Genomic DNA, 23,129 nt, shown 5'->3' with positions numbered 1-23,129 from the left:
GTAAGAATGTCAAAAGTTGATATGATCCAGCTCCTTCAGAAACATTGCTGGTCACTGGCCAAGGAAGTCACATTTCAAGTATCAAGGACAAAGTTAATTTGAAAGATAGTCTCAAAACTGTGTGAGCGTATCTGAACTTAAATGGTCTTGTCCTTGAAGAAGAAGTACTGAGCATTTCCAGAGATCCACTAGATATTGAGAATTCAGGGTCCCCACTATGCCACAATGGGCCATCGGGACAGTGGTGCAAGTGAAAGATTTGGCTTTATACCAAGAAACAAAGCAAAGTGAGTCTTTTAAATTGCTTCTACTTTTTGCAGAAATCCAACGAACACTCTCCCTTTATCTTCCACACTATTCTTTGTAAGATTTTTCCAGGTTACAGGGGTGAAAACTTGACTCTGACATAAACTATTTAAATCTAAAACAGGGACATTTCATGGTTAGCATGATGCCATATGCATGAGGGATGGGCAGTAAATAGATCTTGACTTGCTCTTTTTTTCTTTCTTTGAGAAATACAAACCAATCTGCAGTCTGGTGCTATTAATGGCTGACTGATCTTATTGGGTTTTGGTCATCTGAATTTCTTGGATTTATCAATTTGCAACAATTACCCGAGACATTGACTCAAAGTTTTTGTCCCTATTTACTGATATCAGCCATTTTCTAATATGTGTCTGACTTCAGATTAAATAGAAATATGCACCAATGAGGTACCAGTCTATCACCAAAACTTGCAGATATGAGGAATAATGATTTAGAGGAGGTGGTCCCTAGAAACAAAATCTGTCTAATTTTTAGACTGAAAGATAATGTAATTTATCATAAAACTATGGGTTATCATTCAATTTTAGATTAAATTTATAAATCTTTGGGTTAAGCACTAGAAGACTATCAAAAGTAATAAAAATTTTTCATAAAGTACTGTGTATTTTAAAGGGTCGTGGAAGAGGTTTAAAATCTGTTTGCTGATTTTATATTAAAAGTTTTAGAGGATGAGATTTTTATTAGCTTTTGTGATATTTCTGATTGTACTGAGAAAAGGGGGTTGGAGTGAATTTTCAAATGCCCATTCAATGCATACAAGGTAACCTTGCCAACAATTCACAAATTCACAGTTAAAGGCTTCAAAGGATATAAAATCAAAGAGTCACCAAATTTGATAGGTTGAAGATAGGATGTGAATCATCTAGTTTCTCTCAATACATCAAATCAGAGGTTCTTAACATTTTGTGCATCCTGGGTCCCTTAGGCAGTCTGTTGAAACCTATGGATCTCTTCTCAGAATTATATATTTAAATGTAAAAAATAAAATACAGGAGGCAGCTGGATGGCTCAGTGGATTGAGAGCCAGGCCCAGAGACAGGAGGTCCTGGGTTCAAATCTGGCCTCAGACACTTTCTAGCCATGTGACCCTGAGCAAGTCACTTGACCCCCATTGCCTAGCCCTTACCGCTCTTCTGCCTTGGAAACAATACACAGTATTGATTCCAAGATGGACAGCAAGGGATTAAAAAATTTTAAAAAAATTAAATTTAAATTTAAAAAATACACAAGATTACAAAGGAAATCAATTCTATTGAAATAAGGATGTAACATTTTTCCATCTACATTGAAAAACATCATAGAATCTATCTATCTATCTATCTATCTATCTATCTATCTATCCTTTAGAGAATCAGGGAAATGCTGGTTAAGAAGCCCTGCAAGGGAATCTTTATTAACAAGTAGAGATCCAGTCTCTGTTTAAAGACTGCCAAGAAGAGAAACCGATTATCTGTCTGGATAGCCCATTCCATTTTTGAACAATTCTAATTTGTTAGGAAGATGCAGGGTTATCTTTGTAATGAGCTGTTCTAATTTTTTGAACTTGCATCTAGGATTTAACGTTGAACCTACTGAATTTCATTTTATTAGATTTGGCCCCACTGGGTCTTCTCTTTTTTGGACTAAACATTCTTAGTTCCTTCATTCCATCTTCATATGGCCAGATCCTGAGACTCTACTTTCCCTTTCTCTTTCCTCCTTTCTTTTTCCTCACTCCCTAACTCCCTGATCTCTACTGAGAGTACCATCATCTTTCCAATCACCCAGGTTCGGCAGCCTTGGAATCACTCGACTCTATGCTCTCCCACAACTTCATATCCAATCAATTACCAAGTTCTGTCCATCCTATTTCCACAATATTTTTTTATCCTTCCCTTCGCAGAAATGTACCCGCAGAAGTCACTGGCTTTTCTGTATGTTACTTATCAAACCAAGGAGATGAGAAAGCAAAGTTCCATTCAAAGCAACTACAAAATGTATCAAATATTTAGGTGAGCTCACCTATGAAGACACACTAAGGACTTTTATAAATGCAACTACAAAATATTCTTTATGGCCAAGCTTAAACAACAGGAGAGGTCCTTGCTGTTCAAGGTTGTGCTATGCCAATACAATAAAAATTATGACATTACTACCTAGATTAATTTACAGATTGAGTGCTACACCAAAACACCAAGGGGTTTCTTTATGGAACTGGACAAAATCATAACAAATTTCATTTGGAGCAACAAAAGGTCCAGAATCTCAAGGGAAATAATGAAAAAAAAATGCGGGAATGAAAAAGGCCAAGTGTTATCAGACCTCAAATTGTATTATAAAGTAGTAATCATCCAAACTAGTTGATTTGAGGTAAAAAATAGAGGAGACAAGAAGGAACAGAAGAGAGAAGCACGACCTAGAAACAAATGCACAGTAGCCCAGCATATGATAAATCCTAAAATGCAAATTGCTTAGGGAAAAATTACCTAACTGACAAAAAGTGCTGGGAAAACAAGAGAGAAGTATGGCAGAAATGAGTCTTAGACAAGCATCTTACACAAGATATCAAAATAAGCTCCAAATGGATGTGACGTAAAGACAATGACAGTAACTTTTTTTCAATATAGAAGGACAAAAGAAGGCATCATTTTAATCGATCAACCAACAAGTATTTATTGAGAGTCTACAGTACAGCAGGCTCTGTGAAATGGGTATAAAGGCCAAAACAAAATAAAACCTGCCTTCGAAGAGCAGATCTCTTCATGGGAGGAACAGCAAACACATATCAAAAGCACAAACAAAACATAACCAAGGTAAATTTGTAGGGGGACGTGCTAGGCCCTGGAGAGACCAAGAAAGGCTTCCCGCAGAGGAGGGAACTTCAGGAAAACAGAGGATATTAAGAGGCCAAGGTGAAACGGGACAGCATTCCAGGAACTGGGGACTCAACTGGTGCAAAGACACGAGGGTGGGACTGGACTGTCCTATCTGAGGAGCAGCAAAGAAGCCAGTATGGCTAGACCTCAGAGGGTGTACAGGGGGTGTAAAGCCTAACAAGATGACGGAAACTGGCTGGGATCAGGGAGCTCAAATTTTATTCTAGGAAACTACTTGACTTAATTGAGTGGAGGAGTGACCATACCAGGCTGCTTCTCACTTGTGTTCTAAAGATTTCGGGGAGGGAGGTAGCATGATATGGTAGGTAGAGATAAATGGAAAAAAGTAGCGCTAACAATTCAAAGCGGTGACAGAGGCACGAAGCACGGAGCACCAGAGTATGTGCTCAATGAGGACAGACATAGGTATTAGTCACTAGCTTAAGGACAGGCACTTAACTTTGTTGAGTTGGCCCAAATTCCAAATGGTCCCTGTGTATCTTCAGTTGTATCAAAGATGACTGGCAACCAAGTCACTTAGCCTCACCCCCTCGGTGGGCTCTGAGAGCTATAGGAAAGGCCCATTTCCCTCTTTTTTTTTGAGTATGTCAAGTAGGACTCAGGCAAGCTCTCCCTTAGACCTTCGGCAAGGCAGTGAAAGGCTCACCCATACTACATAAAATTATTATAATAACAAATAAAATAGAGCTACGACCTATTAAAGTGAATAAGAGGGCCAGCCTCCAGCCTCCAGCCTCCAGCCTTGGAATCAAAAGCCTGGGATGGAGTCTTACCTCTAACATATACTAGCTATGTGGCCTTAGGCTGCTTGCTTAATCTCTCAGGGTCCTCAGGCAGTGAAGACTAAAAGGCATGGACTCTGGCAGATCTAGACTGTTGCAAAGGAGCTTCGACATTGGGTTAGGATCTAACCGTTAGATGGACATGGGTATGTACACGTATGTACACGTACACACACCCCCCCCAAAAGAAACATGGGAAAACAGACTAATGCAAATCGAAATTAAGATCAAAATAAGAAAACCACGTTCACAATAACTACAATAAACGAAACAAAAACAACACGACACCACATCGACGTTCAGATTAGACATGATGACTGACTGATTGTAGCTCTGGAGAGCAAATGATGAAATACATTTTCCTTTCAGTAAAGGGGGGTGGGGTGGCATGTGCATGTCTGTGTGTGTCTCACTGCCTTTATGGGAGAACCATAATTAGGATGGTTATTTTTGTTCAACTGATTTTCATTATTACAAGAAAGTCTGAGGGTGAAGTACTTACTGTACTGGGGTGCGAAAGTGGAATGGAAAAAAGCCTCAATAAAAATTTACTTTCAAAGACACAAAAATGAAAAAGATAAAAGTGAAACTTGCCAGGCTATTTTCACTTCCAGAATTTCTCCAGAGCTGATACATGATCATAGATAAGATTATCTATGACAGTGAAAGTAGCCTGGCAAGTTTTACTTTTATTTCAAATAATTATAGACAGTTTTCCTTTTGGAACTGATTTGTAATAGTGTTAACTTTTAGGCTAGGAATTTTAATGGGGGTGAGAGGAGAGGGATCACATGCAAATACAAGACTAAATATTAAAGAAATGTAAGGAAAAGGGACCACTAATAATGGCTAGAGCCAGTCAACATGATATGGCCATCTTTCAGGTAGCAAGTCATAAACACATTATATATATATATAGTCTTTTTCATATGAATCAATTGATGTTAGATTTCAAAATGCTATCGAATTTTTATCAAGGCATATCCACATCTTTTTTCAAAATGACCCATTGGAGAGATAAGGAAACTGAGAAAAAATAAGATAGGATAACATATCCACAGTCATATACCTGACAGCTAGAAGGCCTAGTATTATAACTTCTGATCTATTCCTTTTTCTAATCAGTGACTCTACTAAGCAAATGCCTTACCTTTTAAACTGATTTAGACTTACTATTATTTTCTTTTTTCTTCTAGTTCTGTGATTTCACGGATATGGGAATTACCAATGTGTAAACACCTTCCACTAATCCAAAGAAAGGAACTTTCGGTAATTTGAACTCTTATCCCAGCTTCCTAGGGTTCCTAACAGATTCAATAACTGGCCGGAGGGGAGGGGGGGGTCACATGACTAGTAAGTGTCAGAGGGTACACCGAAAGCCAAGTCATCTGACCCTCGATGCCATACCGCCTTTCACTTGTTTCCATGGAAGTACTTCATTATATTCTAAAATAATAAAATCATAATAAGACTAAATATCCTGTGAGTCATTTTCCTGTGGCAAAAAAAAAAAAAAACAACCATAGAAATGTTGCCTAGGTAGCCTGCTGAAGAAAAATAAAAAATGATCACAAATCTTTCTTCTAAGATTCCTGGGAAATGCTAGGATGAGTCAATGACAGCATTCTAGTCTGGCTACAAACTCACAAAAGCCTCTCTTTTCTCCCTTATTCTTGAAGAAGCCTTTGCAACATGGGGGAGGACCCAGCCACTGGCTAGATGAGGCAAGCAGGTTGCAAAGATGTCTTTTTTCTGGTGTTTGGGGAATACTGCCAGTCAAGGCTAAATGTGATCTCGTAGATCCCCGCGTCAAAAGTGTCCGTGATCTTGAACGAATTCGGGAGCCTAGAAGATGGGAAAGACATGGGAGCTTGGTCCCCAGTTAGTTTTGTACTCCACCACTGTTTGCTATTTTCCCCTTGCTTTGCATGAATGTGGGGAAGGATGACTTTGCTCAACACCATTACAACCTCTGCAAAGTTTCCACATCTCTTGGGAAAACTGCAGCCAAAAACATAAAAACATTCAAGTGGAGTTTATTCAATTAATTTTAGATTCCATTTATAAAGATTTTACTATTCAAGCAAAGGAAAATGAGAATTAAAATGTGGTTGAAGCCACAACGTGCTGACACTCAGCACAATTTTACAGCCTTTTTAATACTCAAGTAATTTTAAAAATAATAGGCTGAAAATAGTAAAAAACCCAAAACTAATAGTTTTGCTAAATTACAATTTTATTACATGGTTTCAATTAACATTTTTTCCCTCTTCTCAAAGATACAAATTATGCTTTTTTTCTCTCCAGGAAATTATAGGATGAGAGAAACAAGGCAAAGACTTGGCCTAAATGTTGGCTGACGTTCCAATGGAAAGAAGACAACATTCATGCGAAAACTTATGGGCTCCAGAATGACTGGTTCTTGTAAACAAGGAAGACATTAGCAACTCTCGCCAGTGGAGAGGAGCTTCAAAATGTGGCCTTCTCACATATGGCGATTCAGATCATTCAACGAAAAGCATTAGTTAATATATTTAATATATACGAACAGAATTACAAATAATAAAATGCTTTCAACCCAAAGGGGCTTTGGGGTGGCTTTGAAGTCCTCAAAAAGGTACGATGGTATCCTTTAAGGTATTTTGCTGTCACATAAGGAGCCCATTATACTACAGGTGAGGAAAAAAAAAAGATTTTTCTCACATTACCATGCAAGAGGCTACATGTGGATTAGAAACTGGGGATTGATACCTAGCTCCTCTGAAATAAGGAAATCTATGGCATGGGTCAGAAGGAAAATGGTGAATTCCCAGATTAGGCTCAGATATCCACAAAGTTCAAATCTTCCCCTTCATTTACTGAGGAAACCCCTTGGCCTGATGCCTCCTGGGAAATTATCATCATCACAACAATTGACATTTATATAGACCTTTAAGGACTGCACAGCCCTTCACATGTCACCTGTCTCCTTTCATCCCCACAACAACATGGTATTGTAGGTGCTAATATTATCCTCATTTTATAGAAGAGGAAAATAAGACTGTGAGATGAAGGGTCTTGCCCAGAGCAGTTGAGGTAATTTGCACTCAGGGATATCCGGCCTGGAGTCCTCCCTCCAACACGAGCTGGCCAAGTGAAGGAGGTCAGAACATATCACCTCTCTGTCCCTCTAGCAACTAGCTCTTCAGGAGAGTTTCATATTGCTCTGCTTGGCTAAATATGGTTTAATCACACTGGCTGCTTCTAGTTGCCTGGAAGGGTCACTCTTTTGGACGTTGTACGGGTAACTCTCTGAGTTGTCCTCAGTAGAGGGAGCTTCTATCAGGGATTTTCTCCATATGAATGAAATCAGAGGCTCCGAATCCTTCCTTCTCCCTATCCACTTCCTCCCAGACAAAAAATAAATAAAATAAAATAGCAACTCTTGATTTTCAAAGTACTTCCACACATGTTATCACACTGGATGCTCAAAACAATGCTATGAAGTAGACAGGCAAGATATTTATTTTCCTCACTCCACGGAAAAGGAAACTCGGATTCAGAAAAGTAACTTAACTAAGACCACCAAGCCAATGAGTCTTTGGATTCATTCCAGTGCCTATTCCCATACACCATCCTCCTGTTAACACACCAGAATCAGAAAAAAATCAAGTCAAAACGACACTAGCAAAAATTATAACTGAAGCCCATTGGGCCACCATTTCCTCTGCTTTTCCCTGCTCTCCTTCCCTTCTCCACTTCCTAATAAGAGGTCCGGCATATATTAGCATTTTCATCATACACTGTTACCTTAGATGAAGAGTTCCTCGATTTTTTAATAAACAAGATCTTCCTATTTCCATCTCCATTGTATACTTGGCAAATAATGGCCTTTAAATTGAAAAGATTGTCCATCGGAGATTCTACAGAAAATCTAGAAATGGTATTTTATGACTAGCCTTTTTATAACTTGCCAAAAAAGAGCAATGAACTTTCAGAAGGATTCAAATAATCAAATTGATGACAACTATTTACTCTCTAGATGCTAAAGGGTCAATCCTCAAATGTTTCCATAAGGATTTTTTTGGACTTCCCTCTTCCTTCTCCCCAAAGAAGAGCACTGTTCTCTCTTGGAGAACTCAAACTTGGAGCAGAAGCTTGCTTAAGCCAAGCAAACAGAATTCCTACCCAGGGTCCCAGGATGTTAAAGGCTCTTGGTCTTGAGGGAGTAGGATTCAAATGCCTAGTTATCACCATCCTTGCAACTGTCCCAAGCAACCCTTGTGCCTAGAGTGCAGCAGGGGAGGCTGTGCCCTCTGAGCTTAAACTGGTTGTTTCCTGCCTGTACACAGCTATGTACCATGGGAACTTTCCAAAGACAGCTTTAGAGTCTTTCTGAGCTGGGGACTGAGAAGGGCTATTTGTCATCAGGGAGAGCTACGCTGACTCAAAACAGGAATTTGAGGTTCATTCCATTTGGCCTTGGCAGCCAGTCTTGGGAAGAAGTGTGCTGGCTGTGGAAAGTTAATCATCTCTCGTGTGGATCCGACATGAAGAAACTTACCTACCACGGCTGCTCATGGTTCAGTGGAAGGCAGCTGGCCTCTGAAATAAACTGTGGATTTCCTTAAATGTGCCTGTTTCCCACTCCCCAATTAGACCGCTCCATATTATAACAGCTGATGTATATTTAGTCTTTAAACCATACCCTAGAGACAACAATGAGGCAGACCTTTCAAAAGCAGCCCACGGACACTCGATTCTGAATACAGGAGCCTAGAAAGTCTATTATCAAAAATTTTACAGCCATTGGATTAGATTAGATTCAGGCTAGCGGTGGTTTCTGTCTGTAACAAATCTTGCTATAAATTTAATGAAGTCATTTCTCTATCAAATTATAGTACATATGCAAAAGTCAAACATACCATCCATTTTCATAGCGTGAATTGCATTGTTACTTGTACATGTTCAAGATATTCAGTATTTGTGATTGGAGCAATTGAAAAGTATTCACATTACAGTCTTTCCCAAGCAAGGGGCCCATCTCTTGGTCCCTCATTAGCTCTGCTGCCTGGGGTGCTTTTGTGATAATACTCATTTATCAACAGTGGGAATAGCATCGTATTTTAAGATATGTCTTAATGTGATGATAGAGAGGAAAAATGATGGCACATTAAGAGCTGACACACGGCAGCTCTGGCCATGGAAAGAATCAGTGAATGTCAGAGAGCCACGAGAGATATTAGAGACCATCTATCTGGCTCGACCCACCCCTCAGAGCGGATCAATAATAATAGCAGTGTAGCAGAGTTGAGAAAGGGCTAGTTAAACAGGAAGACTTGGGGTCAAATCCAGCCTCGGCCACGCTGTCATTATCAACGTCACCATCACCAGGAACAAGTACTGACTAAACACCACTAGGTGCCAGGCACTGTGCTAAACACAAAGGAAGGCAAAAAACCTGGTCTCTGTCCTGAGGAGGCTCCCAACAAGTCATTCAGCCTTGCGGTACCCCAGGTAACTCTCCAAAACCAGAACCAAGTTGCGAATCTGCACTGGCAAAAGAACTGTATACCTGGAGTTCAAACAAAACAAAGGCTTCCATTTACACAGCACTCTAAGATTTGTAAAGTACTTGACTGATATTATATTATCTGAGCTTCATGACAACTTTGTGAGGGGGCATGATGTCTATTTCAGGGAGAAAACAACTGAGGCCCAGAAGATAAGGGACTTGCCTACGGCCACACAGATAGTCAAGTTTTCAAAGGGGGATCCAAACCAAGGTTGGAGTGCAACGCTAACCATTACTCCCCACTTGTTTTCTCAAGAGATTAAGAAATTGAGGCCAAGAGATCGGACATGACTTCTCTAAGATCATACCATGAATTTCTGATAAAGCAAGGACTAAAATGGGTAAGAAGAACTATATGATATAATAATTCATGAAGCTTTGGGCCATTTTAGCATGAATCACTGTCTCCATATGAGACTTCCTGAAAAGAGGCCTTTGGCTAGAACTTTACCTGCCTCTTTCCCCCACTGCCTTTCCTTCCTTTAAATCAGGGGCTGAAATGGTCGTTGCACTGAATAGGCAGAGCTTGCACAAGGGATGAGGATAGATAAAACCAGGCTAAGGACTCATCGCTGTTGTCTTCCAATGCCAAAGGACCCTCCCGTGCCGGGTCTGCTTATTCCTAGCTGCCTCATTTGCTTCCCAAACTAAGAGCCTTCCAACAAGTGGCTGGTAATTAAGCAAGCAGGGCATGCTGGATACAGCCAGTAAGGCTCACATCTACCTTCTCCTCACCAGAGCTTCGTGGAGCCACTGCTCCAATAGCTTATCCTTTACTCCCAAAATAAATTGTAGTTATACTTTTTTTTCAGGGGTAGAAAACAGGGTGGAAAGCTTGAGGAAATCTGTAATGTCACCAGTGTGGGGAACTTCCAGTGTGGAATCCTTTCCAGTAGAGCAGAATGGCTGCAGTTCAGCTGCTATTTCCTATGCCTGACATCCTCGGGGAATCACTAGCTTCCATCAAAGTTGAACTCAAGTGCCACCAACTACAGAAAGCCCTAACCTGATCTCCGTCTGGAAATTGCATTGCAGATGTTTTCTATTTCACTTCCTATGGATGTGGTGTTTCTCTCCAACAGAATGTAACGCCCTTGAGGGTAAGACCTTCTTTGGTTTCTGTATCTGTAAATCCAACACCTCCCACCATGTCTGCTACCCAGTAGGTCACTTCATAATTCCTTTTGGAATAAATGAGCCCCATCAAGTCAGGAATACAAATATTACTCCCCTATTCACAGATGGGAAAACAGGCTCTAAGAGGTCATAGAGGGTTTCTAGCGAAATCAGAGAGAGACCTAGCATCTGGAATGCAGAGAATGAATGAAAGTCAAGGCTCCTGATGGACCACATGGAGACACTACATTTCCAACCACCTCAAGTGGACTCTCTTAATTACTTTACCCTCAATAGTAGTTAACTAAGCAAATCCAGGCCCAACTAGAGACCAGGCATCCTCTTTCCAAGTCAGGTACGCTGGAACATTTCAACGAAACCTTTCAATTCCAGTGGCTGCGAGCTGCTGCCGCCTCTTGCAACAATCAAAAATACTCTGTCATGGGACTGAGGGCTCTGAACATCATGTCATAGCCACTCTGCTGGTAGATTTATTGGAGGGTAAAGCATGTCATTTATGCATCAACTCACAGGAGAGAAAAGCAATCCCTATGAAGTTAATCTAATAATAGACTGGGAAGCAATGATTACTGTTCTGTGTGCAGCAGCTATTTGTAGCAGTGGTTGGCCTAATTCTGCAGGCCTCGCTTGTCAGAGCTTTGGGATTAACAAGTGTTTAGCTGAAAACCTATGGGGAAACATCAAGAAATGGCTTAATGAGGAGCAAGTCCTTCATTCCCTTCCACTGTAAAGATGCTGAAACTATATCTTCTCTCTCCCTCCCACTGCCCACTTTTAAAAGTTCCTTGCAGTGGTCAAATTTCTCATGCAAAGCAAATTTGGGGAAATGATTTTCAAAAGAAAATACAATAGCTAGACCCTTTTTCATACGCTGCACTGAAAGTCACTGTCCTAGTGGGTGGGATTCCAATCTTTCAAATTCTCATGGTGAGGCTGAATTGCAGGAGCCTGCATTGCTAGTCAGATCTGTGAGCCTCCCACAAAATCTAAACTACTGGATAAGAGAAAGCCAAGCCGATCACTTTGTGGATTGTTTTCTTTTCAATATAATACTATTCAAGTAAAAGGAGACAGTCAGTTCTCTTGGCCAGAGCTATAACTAAGGTGGGGCAACCAAGGCACCAAATTTAGAGGACACTGACAGCGTGTCAGCTTTAGGGAAGCGAGTAAAGAACTTAGTTAGTAAAAATAAAGCTTTCTTTTCTCATCCCAAGAGCTAACTTCATAAAGGCATCCTGGGTCGTCTGGCTCTAATGGTGTCCTTCAAGTCATTTTATCCAAGGATAGTTTGCATAGCTTGCCCTGAGTGAAATAAAAGTCTGAGTATGGCTTGGCTCACAGTCCATGTTTCTATCTAAAACACCTGAAGTCCAGAGCCACAAACATATAATTCTCAAAGAGGTTCACAGCGTCCAGCCTGCAAGCGAAATACTGGGACATTTTGGCCAAAGAAAGGAGAAGAGACCACCAAACTCCAAAAATAATCATCATCAGAAGAAGAAATTTTTACGCTCTTGCCCCAGATGGGGTCTTGACTTCTACAGCATTGGACGAAAAACCTGGCCACCGCCATGGTGTGCCATTTGATTCACCAGGAGGCAGCACGGTATAGCAAAAAGAGAGTGGCCAGCACATCAAGAAACAAGGCCCTACTCTGTGGCCAACTTGCTGTGTAACACTGGATGAACAGATGGCTCTCTCTAGGCCTGAATTTTCCTCATCTGTAAAATGAAAGGGTTGGATCAGAGGACCTCAAAGGTTTTTTCTAGGTCTAATATTCTAGGGTGCTGCATACACAGTTTGGGGGGCTTGACTATAAGAGAACCTGCTTCTTGATGGTTAGGTTGTTCCCATATATTTCTTCTACCTCGACAGGAATGGGAAGACTCAGAATGAGTCATCACAATAAAGATTCTCTCACAGATTTCATTCTATTTTTCACCTGATACTACCACCCTTCTTAAAACCTCAAACCATTTCCTAAAAATTCCTCTCTCCACTGATTCATCATCTCTAAATCAGAAAGTAGAAGTCTGTGGCTTCTCCTTAAAATTCACAATGCTACAAAAATATCTGCTTTAGATTTAGTATTGCTTCCTGTGTGCCAATATGAAACCTGATGGCATTCTAAATTGCTCATCCTCATGCGGGCACTTTGACATTACTTATTTATTTCGGTATTTATTTCAATTCAAACAAAACACAGAAGGCCCCGAGTTAGGCACTTGGGGAAGTGAGATCCAAGCTCAGTGGTCAAAGTCAACTGGGAAGGGAGAAATATGACCCGTCTACAAAGAGTTAGAATATAAATGAGTCAATAGCAAAGAAGAACAACATCCCACCGCTAGCCTCATTCCTCCTAACCCTACGCTTCATCATCATCACAGGCCCTAGTCACAACACCCCAGGATACTTTCTCAGGCCATTGCCCCCCTTGTTTCCTTCCCCACTTAACCTCACTAGTTAACTGGTTCATCTATGTACTGTAGGGGACTCTCCAGTCCTTTGCCCCTTTGTCCTATGCTTGCATCTTGCCATATACCCAAATGTGAGCTACCCTCACCATCCATCTTCTCTCCTTTTATTCCAGGTACTGGAAGTCACACACGTGCTCCTATATGTTCAATTCTTATCTCTATGCATACATGACTTTCAGATCTCTTTCTCTAGCTCTCATCTCATCCACTGTCCAGTCTTGTTGAATCCAGCTCCACAATACCTCTATTCTTTCCTCTCAAAGTCTCTCACAGCCTTCCCCTCCTTTCCATTCCCACTGCAAAAACTATAGTTTGGGTCATTATTCTTTCTCCAGAAGTACAACAAGGGCCTTCAAACCTATCTGATATAACCGAAAGAGCACTTGCTCTGGAGTCAGAGGTCCAGCATTCAAATTCCATCATTGACTCTACTTACTTGTGTGACCTTGGGCAAGTCCCTCCCTCTTCCCGAGTCACCGTAGATGAGAGAACTGGACAACATGGCTTCTGAGCATCCTTCCAACTCTTAAGCTAGAATATTATGGATCAATCAACCAATCAAAAAGTATTTACTAAGCACTTACCATGTGCCAGCAGGCAAGGGAGTTCAAAGAATGTAACAATCCCAATTCACAAGGGCTATGATCTCCACGCCTCTAATTTCTCCTTCCTTCTAATCCATTCTTCCCCCTCCTACACAATTCATCTTACTAATGGATGTCTCCTATTGTACTTCTCTGTTTAAAAAAATTATCAATAGATCTCCAATGGTTCTATGGAAGAAAATCCAAATCCCCTGGCCAGGCACACAAAACCTTCCTGAAAACCAATCCACACATTCCATGCTTCTTCACATAATCCAAGTTCTAGCCAACTCTAACTCCTGATCCTTCGAAGTACATATACCCCGCATCCTTCTGCCTTCATTCATGCTGCGTCCTATCCCAGGAGTGAAGCTCCCTGCCCCCAACATCCACTTTCTCTTCTTCAAAATCCAACCTATCACATATAAGACTTGATGAACCTTTCTCCTTCCCCAGTCAGAATTAATCTTCCCCTCCTCTAATTACATTTTGGCCTCTCCCATTTAATTCCATTCTATATTTATTCCATGCCTCCTCTATGTGAAGATATAAAGAGAATACAGACATGAAAGAAGTCTGAGTCTCTGGCACCAAGGACCTCAGACAGACAAATACAGATATAGCGAATAACGGGAGGTGAGCTTCTTTCTCTCTCACACGCACAGCATCTTTTTTTTAAATTAAGATATGTGTGTGTGTGTGTGTGTGTGTGTGTGTGTGTGTGTTGTTTTAAGCAGAATTGCATGAGAATGAATCTCATCTCTTATAAAGGAACAGAAGTCCACTGAGGCCAGGGGTGAATCCGTATTCCTCTCAGTAGCTCTCACCATACATACCTAACACGGTTTGGGCACTTCGGTCCCTGCCATGCTGCACCCTAGGTTTAGGCTAGGTCCTACAGCCAGAGGAGGTTCTGGGAAGCTCTCTGCTCCAACAACAGTCTAATGCCACAAGTATCTATTTCTGAAGTGTCTTTTCCATACCAAGGCCCCACAGAAACCAGCCTGCACTGAAGACGTTTACATTCTACTGAAGAGTCGAAAAGGAAACCGATTAGTATATACGTGAAAGTGTAAGAACTAACAAACAGTGAGGGAGAAGAGGAATTAGGCCCCCTCACTTCTCCTTGGCAAACCTCAGGAAGCTTAAACTTGTAATACGGCTCAGGTTCGATCTTTCCTTCACTTTAAAATCACTGCTGCTGCTGGCACCTGCCAACTCCAGCGCCCATCATCAAGCTGGAGGCCTTTGAAATGGCCTGCTGCCCTGAGATATTTCAGCTCTGCTGCCTGGGGAGGGTGCACACCAAAAATTGCTGGAGCATACTGGCTGCTTCACATGTGCTAAATGGATTCGCTGAAATAAGCATAATAAATGAAAGAGAATAAAATAAAAAAACAATTTCACACTAAATGAAGGCTTGACTTATAGGAAGTGGCAGCTCTGATGGCCCAAGGCGTGGAATTAGTTTTGCCACTCGATAATTTGACTGATTCACTCGAGTGGCCAGAAGAGGACATTTTCTGCCTGATTTCAGGGTAATCAAGTCACCTGCTCAGCGATGGCTGGGGCCAAGTCAATCGCACTCTGCTGAGCACTGAGTGTGTGCAGTGAGTAGCAAAAGGAGAGGCTTTCTGCAAGTGTGTGCAAAACTACTGAGCTGTTAAGGAGAGTGGGAATTAGTTTGTTATAATGCTGCACTGTAGCAGTTCTTGTATGGGATGTAGAATGTGAGACAAACCGCACTCTAGTTCCAACAAGTAACTGACCGACCTGTAGGCCCAGGGGGAGAATCTGTTCGATTTCTATTCCAATAGTAATACTGACAAGTCTTCAATGGCTCTGTGATCTGCCTGGTTGGGGGGGGGGGGCCGGGAGGGAAAGGGAGGGAGCTGCAGGTTTCCTTCCATTTATGCAGAGGGAAATTCATCCCCACCTTCTCAACCTGTATCGCTCTTGCCCACCCTTTGATCAGTAACAGAAATCAGAAAGAAGCAAATACACACAGGATCTATGATCTCTTGTGGCTTTCTCAATGCAGGAACTCCTTCCTCCAAGACATATTGCAAACTGTCCATAAAGTAATCAACAAGTCTTAGAGAGCTGCCTGAGTCAGGGAGATGTCAATGAACTTGGGGTTCTGAAACGTTTGCGTGTCATGGGATCGTTTGGGATTCTGGTTAAGTCTGAAAAGTCCTTTCTCAGAATGTTTTTAAATGCAAAAAATATATACAGGATTCCAACGGTTAGAGAATATAAGGATGTACATTTTTCCCCATGCACCTTCACAAATGTCCAATAATCTCTATGGACATCCGCTCTCCCAGAGATCTGTGGACCAAAGGTTAAGAGACCTTCAGTGATACAGAGCAGAAAGGGCCTTTGAAAGTAATCGAATCCAACACATGCATTTTAGAGTTGGGTAAACTGAGGCCCAGAGAAGCAGAATGACTGGGTAGCATGTGATATAAAAAGAGGATTGGAACCTGGGTTCTCTGGACGGAGTGGAGTTTGCACTCCAAAAGAAACAAACTCCTGCAGGGCACATGACTTTGAATACCACAAATTAGGGGGCAGCTAGCTGGCTCAGTAGATAGAAAACCAAGCCTAAGGACAGGAAATCCTGAGTTCTAATCTGATCTCAGACACTGCCTAGTTGTGTGACCCTGGGCAAGTCACTTAACCCTAATTGCCTAGTCCTTAATGCTCTTCTGCCTTGGAACCAATACTTGTATTGATTCTAAGACAGAAGGTAAAGATGTTTTTTAAATAAAGAAAACCACAAATTCACATTATATATGCTGTACTGAATCTTTCTTTACTTTATTAAACATTTCCTAATAATGTTTTATATTGGTTTCTGGGAGTTTAAATCCTCTGCCAGCCCCCAACCTGGCACTCTGTACAGTAGAAGCACAATCTATTTAAGCTTACTTTCATCTAATGGTTTGAAAAAATACAGCACTACCCAACACAAGCCAAAGATGCAGAGGCAGGCTGAAATCATCTTAGCCAAAAAAGAACAAAGCAATAACCTCTAAACTTGAATTTGGATTCATAAAAGCAATCCTGGCTCAGAAAGCTGGCATGCAAGGTCCCCTTCTCTTGCCAAATAGTCAAGCACATAGTAGGCACTTGATGACTGCACCAAAATCAAAGCCGTGTATTTTGCTTCTATAAATATAGCTCTTCCTATTCTGCAACGCAGTGTGTTTTCCTGAATGTACAGAGCAGAATAGGCAACATAACCTGAAAAGAGTTGCTTGGCCAGGATGAAACTAATCCCCCTCCTCTACATGGCCCACACTCATCCAAACAATGCTGACTGAATAAGTGGTGGTGGAAGGAAGCAGTAGAGAGCAGAGGGCGACATGTGACCCAGACTGGGGCGGCCCCCAAACAAGGAAGAGCCAGAGAGCAGCATTTCACACAGGGCATATCCTAGTTTGGAAAGGAGTGTGAAGTAGACAATTCAGGTCATTTTGCAGCTGCCATATAATCAGTATATGTGGGCAGAGGGTAGTCCAAAGAGTTTTCTCTCATCTCTGGAACAGTGCAGTACAAACACAGCCTCAGATGCGAGGGAGGTCTCTGAGCCAAATGTTAGGCGTGGACTATCTGGATGAGATTTGAACCACTCATCAGTGACATTTGGATAACAGTTCATTTGAAATGCATAGCTAATCAATCTTCAAATGAATTATTTCTGAAGAAATTCAGCTGGTTTTTGCAATTCCCACTGATTAAAAAAATGCCAAATACTCTTCGATTGGTTCTAAAACAGCACCCTTTTCAATCCATTTTCAATAACATGTCCACTTCAGGATTTAACTCCAGGCCTGGCCAGGCCTATAAGAATTCTGTTCTTTCTCCAAACGTCAGAAGACCAAGTTCACAACCTCTCAAACAATATATGTTAGCGAAATGATAAGGTGACCTCGCCGAATCTAATAATACTGTGTGGAAATACTCTTTCAACAAGTGAAAGCCTATAGACGCCTATCATACTTTCATTTCAGATATTCATCATAAATGAGAACATTCTCTTCTTCCATAGTTTATTTTTTAATCTACCTGTATTTCTCAGTTATATAAAATATGTAATGTGATCTTTTCCTAATAAAAGCTTGACATTTAAAAAAAAGAAAAGGCTCCATTTCTAATTGAAATTCTAAAAATAAGTATGCCTCAAATAACAGTACCATGATTCTTGGCATAAGGATTTTCCTAATTATATTTCCAACTCTTTCAGACTAACCGACTAGACTTCCATTTTGATGAAAAGAATAAAAATGGTGAGTTTAAAACAAATTAAAATCTTTGTCCCTCGTTATATTTGAAGCCAAGAGCAATTAAAGCAAATGTTTGATCATCTGTGGTTGTTGGAGGGCAGAGGGAAGGGGAAGATAATATTAATGTTAAGAGAGATCAAAAAACCCATTCCTTATTTTTAACGTCAATATTCTCTCCAGCTATTGCTCCTTCACATAAGAAATACAGCTAGCATTTATATGGTACTTGAAGATTTCCAAAGCACTTTCCATATAGTTACACCCACCTTTTCAATGCCATTTCACCTTCTAGCTGCAAATCACTGACCTCCTACCATCTTAGAAGAATCAGACTACAGGTGAGCCAAAGGATAATGGAAAGACGCAATATGAAGGATATAAGTAAGCCACAGGATTTTGCCAATGATAAACCTCAAAGAGTCATAAGATCAGAACTCTAAAGCTTGAGAAGACTCCAGAGGTTATCTGGTCAAACTCCCTCATTTTATAGATGAGGATAATGAGAACCAAAGAAGTTCAGGGCCTTGTCCCATGTCACACATATGTTAACTGCCAGAGGAAGGATTTGAACCCAGGGCCTCTGACTCTAGCTTAAGTACCCTCTTTCCGATGCATCATTTTACAGTGAAGGAAAAGGAAATGAGCTAGTCATATAGCAAGAGCAAAGAGTAACAGGAAAACAAACAACTTCTTCATATCCACAGAAAACCCAATGGGAAGGCCTCCAATATAATTGGGTAGTAGAAACTCTATGGAGGATTTATTTCAGGACATGGAGAAGAATGAGACAGGATGAGAAGACAGGGAGGGGTTATAATCTGCAGTGTTGAAGGATCACAGATCCATTACAATATTGAAGTATTTCTACTTATTTTACACATATCACTGGCACTACCAAATTAGGAACTGGAAGTCACATTTTCTTTTCTGACTTCCTATTTTAATATGGAGAGCTTTTTGTAAATTGCAAAATACAATATAAATGTCAACGTGGATATTGCTTCCAGTGATGCGGCTCACCGTCCATCCTATGTGATTGGCCATATCTTCCAATAAGTCCACCAAAAGGGGTCTTGGCAGTATCCTAAGGCCATTCCTTGAGCTCTCTCGGTGTTTGGAGGTTACCAGCGGAACACACAAGCTGTCCATCGAATATCTAGCCCTGCCATCATGCAACCAAACCATCTTCCTTTTCGATTATAAATACCTCCGATGCCATCTCTTAGGCTGCTTTCCCTGCATAATTCATTTATGTGACCAAACCTGCTCACATCCACCATGTGCCTGCCTCTCCGTTGCCCTTTGCTAAAGCCTTAAATTCAGTTCTCTGGTGACAGCCATATTCAGAGGCTCACAGACAAACATCACTACCAGAAGAAAACTGGTATGAAAAAGATGGGTCCACTGTTTTAGGGAGAAATTTGGAGTCATAAAAAGAACTAGGCAATATCCCCAAAGGAATTCAGCCGGCTTTCCTCTTCCCATTCAAAGCACTCTGCAAAGCTAATGCAGATATGATATGCAAGTTTATCCAAATACAACCACTATTTCATTAGTACCCACTTTCGGGGGGGAGAAGGGGGAGGGCTGGGCTGGCATACAGCATCTCACTGGTAATATCTGTTCCTGCTCATTTCTGGGCCCAGACTTCCAAGTTTTAAAAAGACGGTCCTTGGTTTGGGACGTAAACTTTGTTTCATCCTAATATTCTAAGATGTCAGCCAGGCCCCCCGACAGCATTCATCAACATATAGGCATTTCCTTCCCTACAAAGTAGGCTTTGTTCATTTACTGTATTTTCATGGAGTGAAGGCCTACCTATTTTCACAACCTGTCAGAGTAGCAACAAATCACAGCAATTATAACCTAAGAATTAGAACCCTGAACAAACAGTGATCCCACTTGGATTCTGTAATTTGGGGAGCAAGTGACTAGACCACACTCCACACAAAGAAAAGAATTCTGAACAGGCTCCAACTGAAGTCCTACTATTGGTCTAACAATGTATTTTACAGAACGGCAATTGTGATCTTGCTATTCACCATAAGATGCAATTCTACCGAATGTCAGCTGAATAGATCAAGACACACGCTGTCATTCTTCATATCTGACAATGATGCCGTTGATTGGATGCCTTCCCATGCATGTAAATGCGGCTGACTAGATGAGTTCCAATGTATAAAAATGTGGTTTTAAAGCTGAGTTGGAAAATGATAATGACTCCAATAAGGGCCGGCAAACACGTCTTCCCTTCGGATGACAGCTGTGGCCTCCACCAATTAGCCCTTTCCCTTGGGACCCTACAGCCAAATGCCCTCCATGGTTCACAGTCTAGCACCCTATAATCCTCATGGCACACTGATGATCTCCTGAGAAAAATGGTTCAGGGAGATAGCACTGAAGAAAAATACACTGATCACACAGAAACTTCTCTAAGGTAAGACTACCATAAGGAGAAAAGATAATATAAGGAAAATCTGACTTCAGTGGGGCATGGAAGAGGAGTGTTGGCTTTCTAGTGAAATTTCACACCTTGAAAGAAGAGTCGGGGGCTGCTCAGCAAGCCTTACTGAGAGGATCTCCTGGAGAGCTGTCCCACAGAAAGAGATCGGCTCTTGGAAGAATAAAGGAGAGGGAAGATTAGAAGAGGATACCTTCAGACTCTGTTAACAAGAGAAACCAAAACTTTTCAATGATAAGGAACAGATATTCTTTGTGTCACAGAATTATGGCCTGGGGAGGGATCTCGAAAGTCATCTAAATGCAATACATCATCATTATAACATATATGGTTGGTCATCCAAACTTTTGCTTGACTTGTCTCTAAGGAGGTGAAAACCACTACTGTCTGAATCGAAATGCAATTCATGCAAATAGCATAGCAGAGATTAAGTCAATAGAATAAAATTAACCTTTCACAACGTCCAAAGGGCTTATTTGGGTAGACATATCCCAAGCCTCTCTCCTGGCCTTCGTTTCCCTTCTCTCTACACTTACTCCCTTGGGAGACCTCATTTTCTCCCAGGGTTTTATTTTAGTGGTCATTTGTACTCAGATGATGCTCAAACCTACAAATCTAGTCTTAAGGTCCCTTCTGAACTTCATTCCCATGTCACAAATGCCTGCTTGGTATCTCCTAGACTCCCCATACAGATCTCGAACTAGGTATGTCCCAAAAGAGAACACACTGCTTTGTCCAACAAAACCCATCTCTGCCCCAAATTTCATTATTTCTGTTGGCACCACCATCCCCTCAACATCCACCTCTTATTTGTCCTTCTCCTTTACTCTTTTCACCATACCCAATCATTGCCAAGACCTATCACTTCTTTCTCCACAACTCTTGTCTCTGAAATTGAATTCTTTTGGCTAAAAAAATCCCTACTGGCCTCCCACTACCCACAGGACAAACAGAAGCTTTATGGTTTGGCATTTAAGGCCTTCTGCTGACCTTTCTCACCTTCTTCTTCAAGATTCCCCTTTACAAGCTCTAGCCAAATTGGACTGAATTTCTCAAAACTTAAAATATCATCTCTTGCCTCCATGCTTTGTCCAATGGCTTTCTCTATGCCTGGAATGTAATCTCTCCTCTCAAGAGGATGCCTTCTTTTCCTTCCCAGCTCAGCTCACTTCCTTCAGGAAGCTTCCAACACAAGAGGCTTCCCAGATATTCAAGCTCTCTTGATATTTGTTGTAAATATACTCATTTCTGTGTGTTTGGGCCCCCCAAATAGACTATAAGCTCCTTGGGTAAAGAAACTGGTTAAATTTGGGTTATGTATAGACACTTTGCTAGCCAAAAGGTTACCTGCCTTGGCGAGCCGTGGGTCATCTATAAACCTATAGCCATGGTACCTATACCTCTGAGGTAGTCACACGGACACTGACATGCACATGCCTCACTTCAATCGTACCTCATGAGGTCCTTACAAAGAACAGGCATTGAGGTCATATAACAGCCCTTTGGGAGGAGAGAGATCAGGAAGTTCAGAGTGAACACACTGCCTGGTTTTTATACAGACTAAAGCTTTTTGTTATAGCTTGGTAGGCGCAGTCCTTTAAACCTTTTCTAGAAGAAACACTGAGATCCGTGCACGTCAAGCAGAGCTCGGCAGAGTTGATCTCCATTCCTGCCCCCTCCACATCTCCACCTCATGACATTCCTACCTTCCTTCCAATCTGCTCAGGTGCCACCTTATACACGAGGCCTTTCCTGATTCCCCATTTACAGACCCGCTAAGCAGTAAATGTTCTCTCTCCCTTGAAATGATTTCACCTTAACTTGCACACCATTTATATCTCGTTATCTGCATCCATGTTGGATTCCTAAAGTAAAAGATGAGCTCCTTAATCAGGGGTTATATCCTTTTATTTGTTTATCCCCAATGCCTGAAAATAGTATATAAAAACAATAAACATTTATTGAATTGAACTGTTAATAGCCTTCAAAAGTGCCTTTTTTAACCCCTTACCTTCCTTTTTAGAATCGATACTGTGTATTGGTTCTAAGGCAGAAGAGCGGTAAGGGCTAGGCAATGGAGTTAAGTGACTTGCCCAGGGTCAAACAGCTGGGAAGTGTCTGAGGCCGGAGTTGAACCCAGGACCTCCCATCTCTAGGCTTGGCTCTCAATCCACTGAGCTGCCCAGCTGCCCCCAAAAGTGATTGTTTTTTGAAATGCAGAAAGCAGGATCATAATCTTTGTGAAGCTGGGAGGGAGGGCGCAGGGATTGTCCACTTGGCAAGACTATCAACGAGAGAACAGGTGTTTGCATAGATGTTAAGGCATAAAGATTCTCCCCCCAGCAAGAAAAATAAACAATGTATTTGTGTATAACCCAGTGGAACTGTTTGTCCCCTGGGGGGGATCATGAATCATGCAATCATGTTGGAAAAATATTCTAAAGAAAAAAGAAAAAATGTATTTGTAAACACCAGAGAGTGGAAAGAGCCAAGGGGATGACTTCTAGGTGGTCTTCTGACTTTTCTAATGGGCCTTAAGTCAATAGGCTATCCTGCAAAGTCCCCAGGACTCAGAAGAACTACGCAACCTTAATTCCAGGCAATATTTCCTAGTCAAGGCAAGAACCGATCCTCAC

At 41.3% G+C, this 23,129-nt stretch overlaps 1 protein-coding gene across 1 annotated transcript in view; it reads right to left on the bottom strand.

Moving 5' to 3' along the window:
- DACH2 (dachshund family transcription factor 2) overlaps window positions 1–23,129 on the bottom strand; it is a 409,931-nt gene that overhangs the window by 178,466 nt on the left and 208,336 nt on the right. The window contains 3 exon segments of the mRNA XM_044682815.1: window positions 14,952–15,029; window positions 15,292–15,400; window positions 20,565–20,646. Of these exon segments, the coding sequence (XP_044538750.1) occupies window positions 14,952–15,029; window positions 15,292–15,400; window positions 20,565–20,646 (269 nt within the window).

This window comes from Gracilinanus agilis, chromosome X (genome assembly GCF_016433145.1).
Source record: "Gracilinanus agilis isolate LMUSP501 chromosome X, AgileGrace, whole genome shotgun sequence".
Classification (NCBI taxonomy): domain Eukaryota; kingdom Metazoa; phylum Chordata; class Mammalia; order Didelphimorphia; family Didelphidae; genus Gracilinanus; species Gracilinanus agilis.
This window is presented reverse-complemented; position numbering and strand designations above follow the sequence as displayed.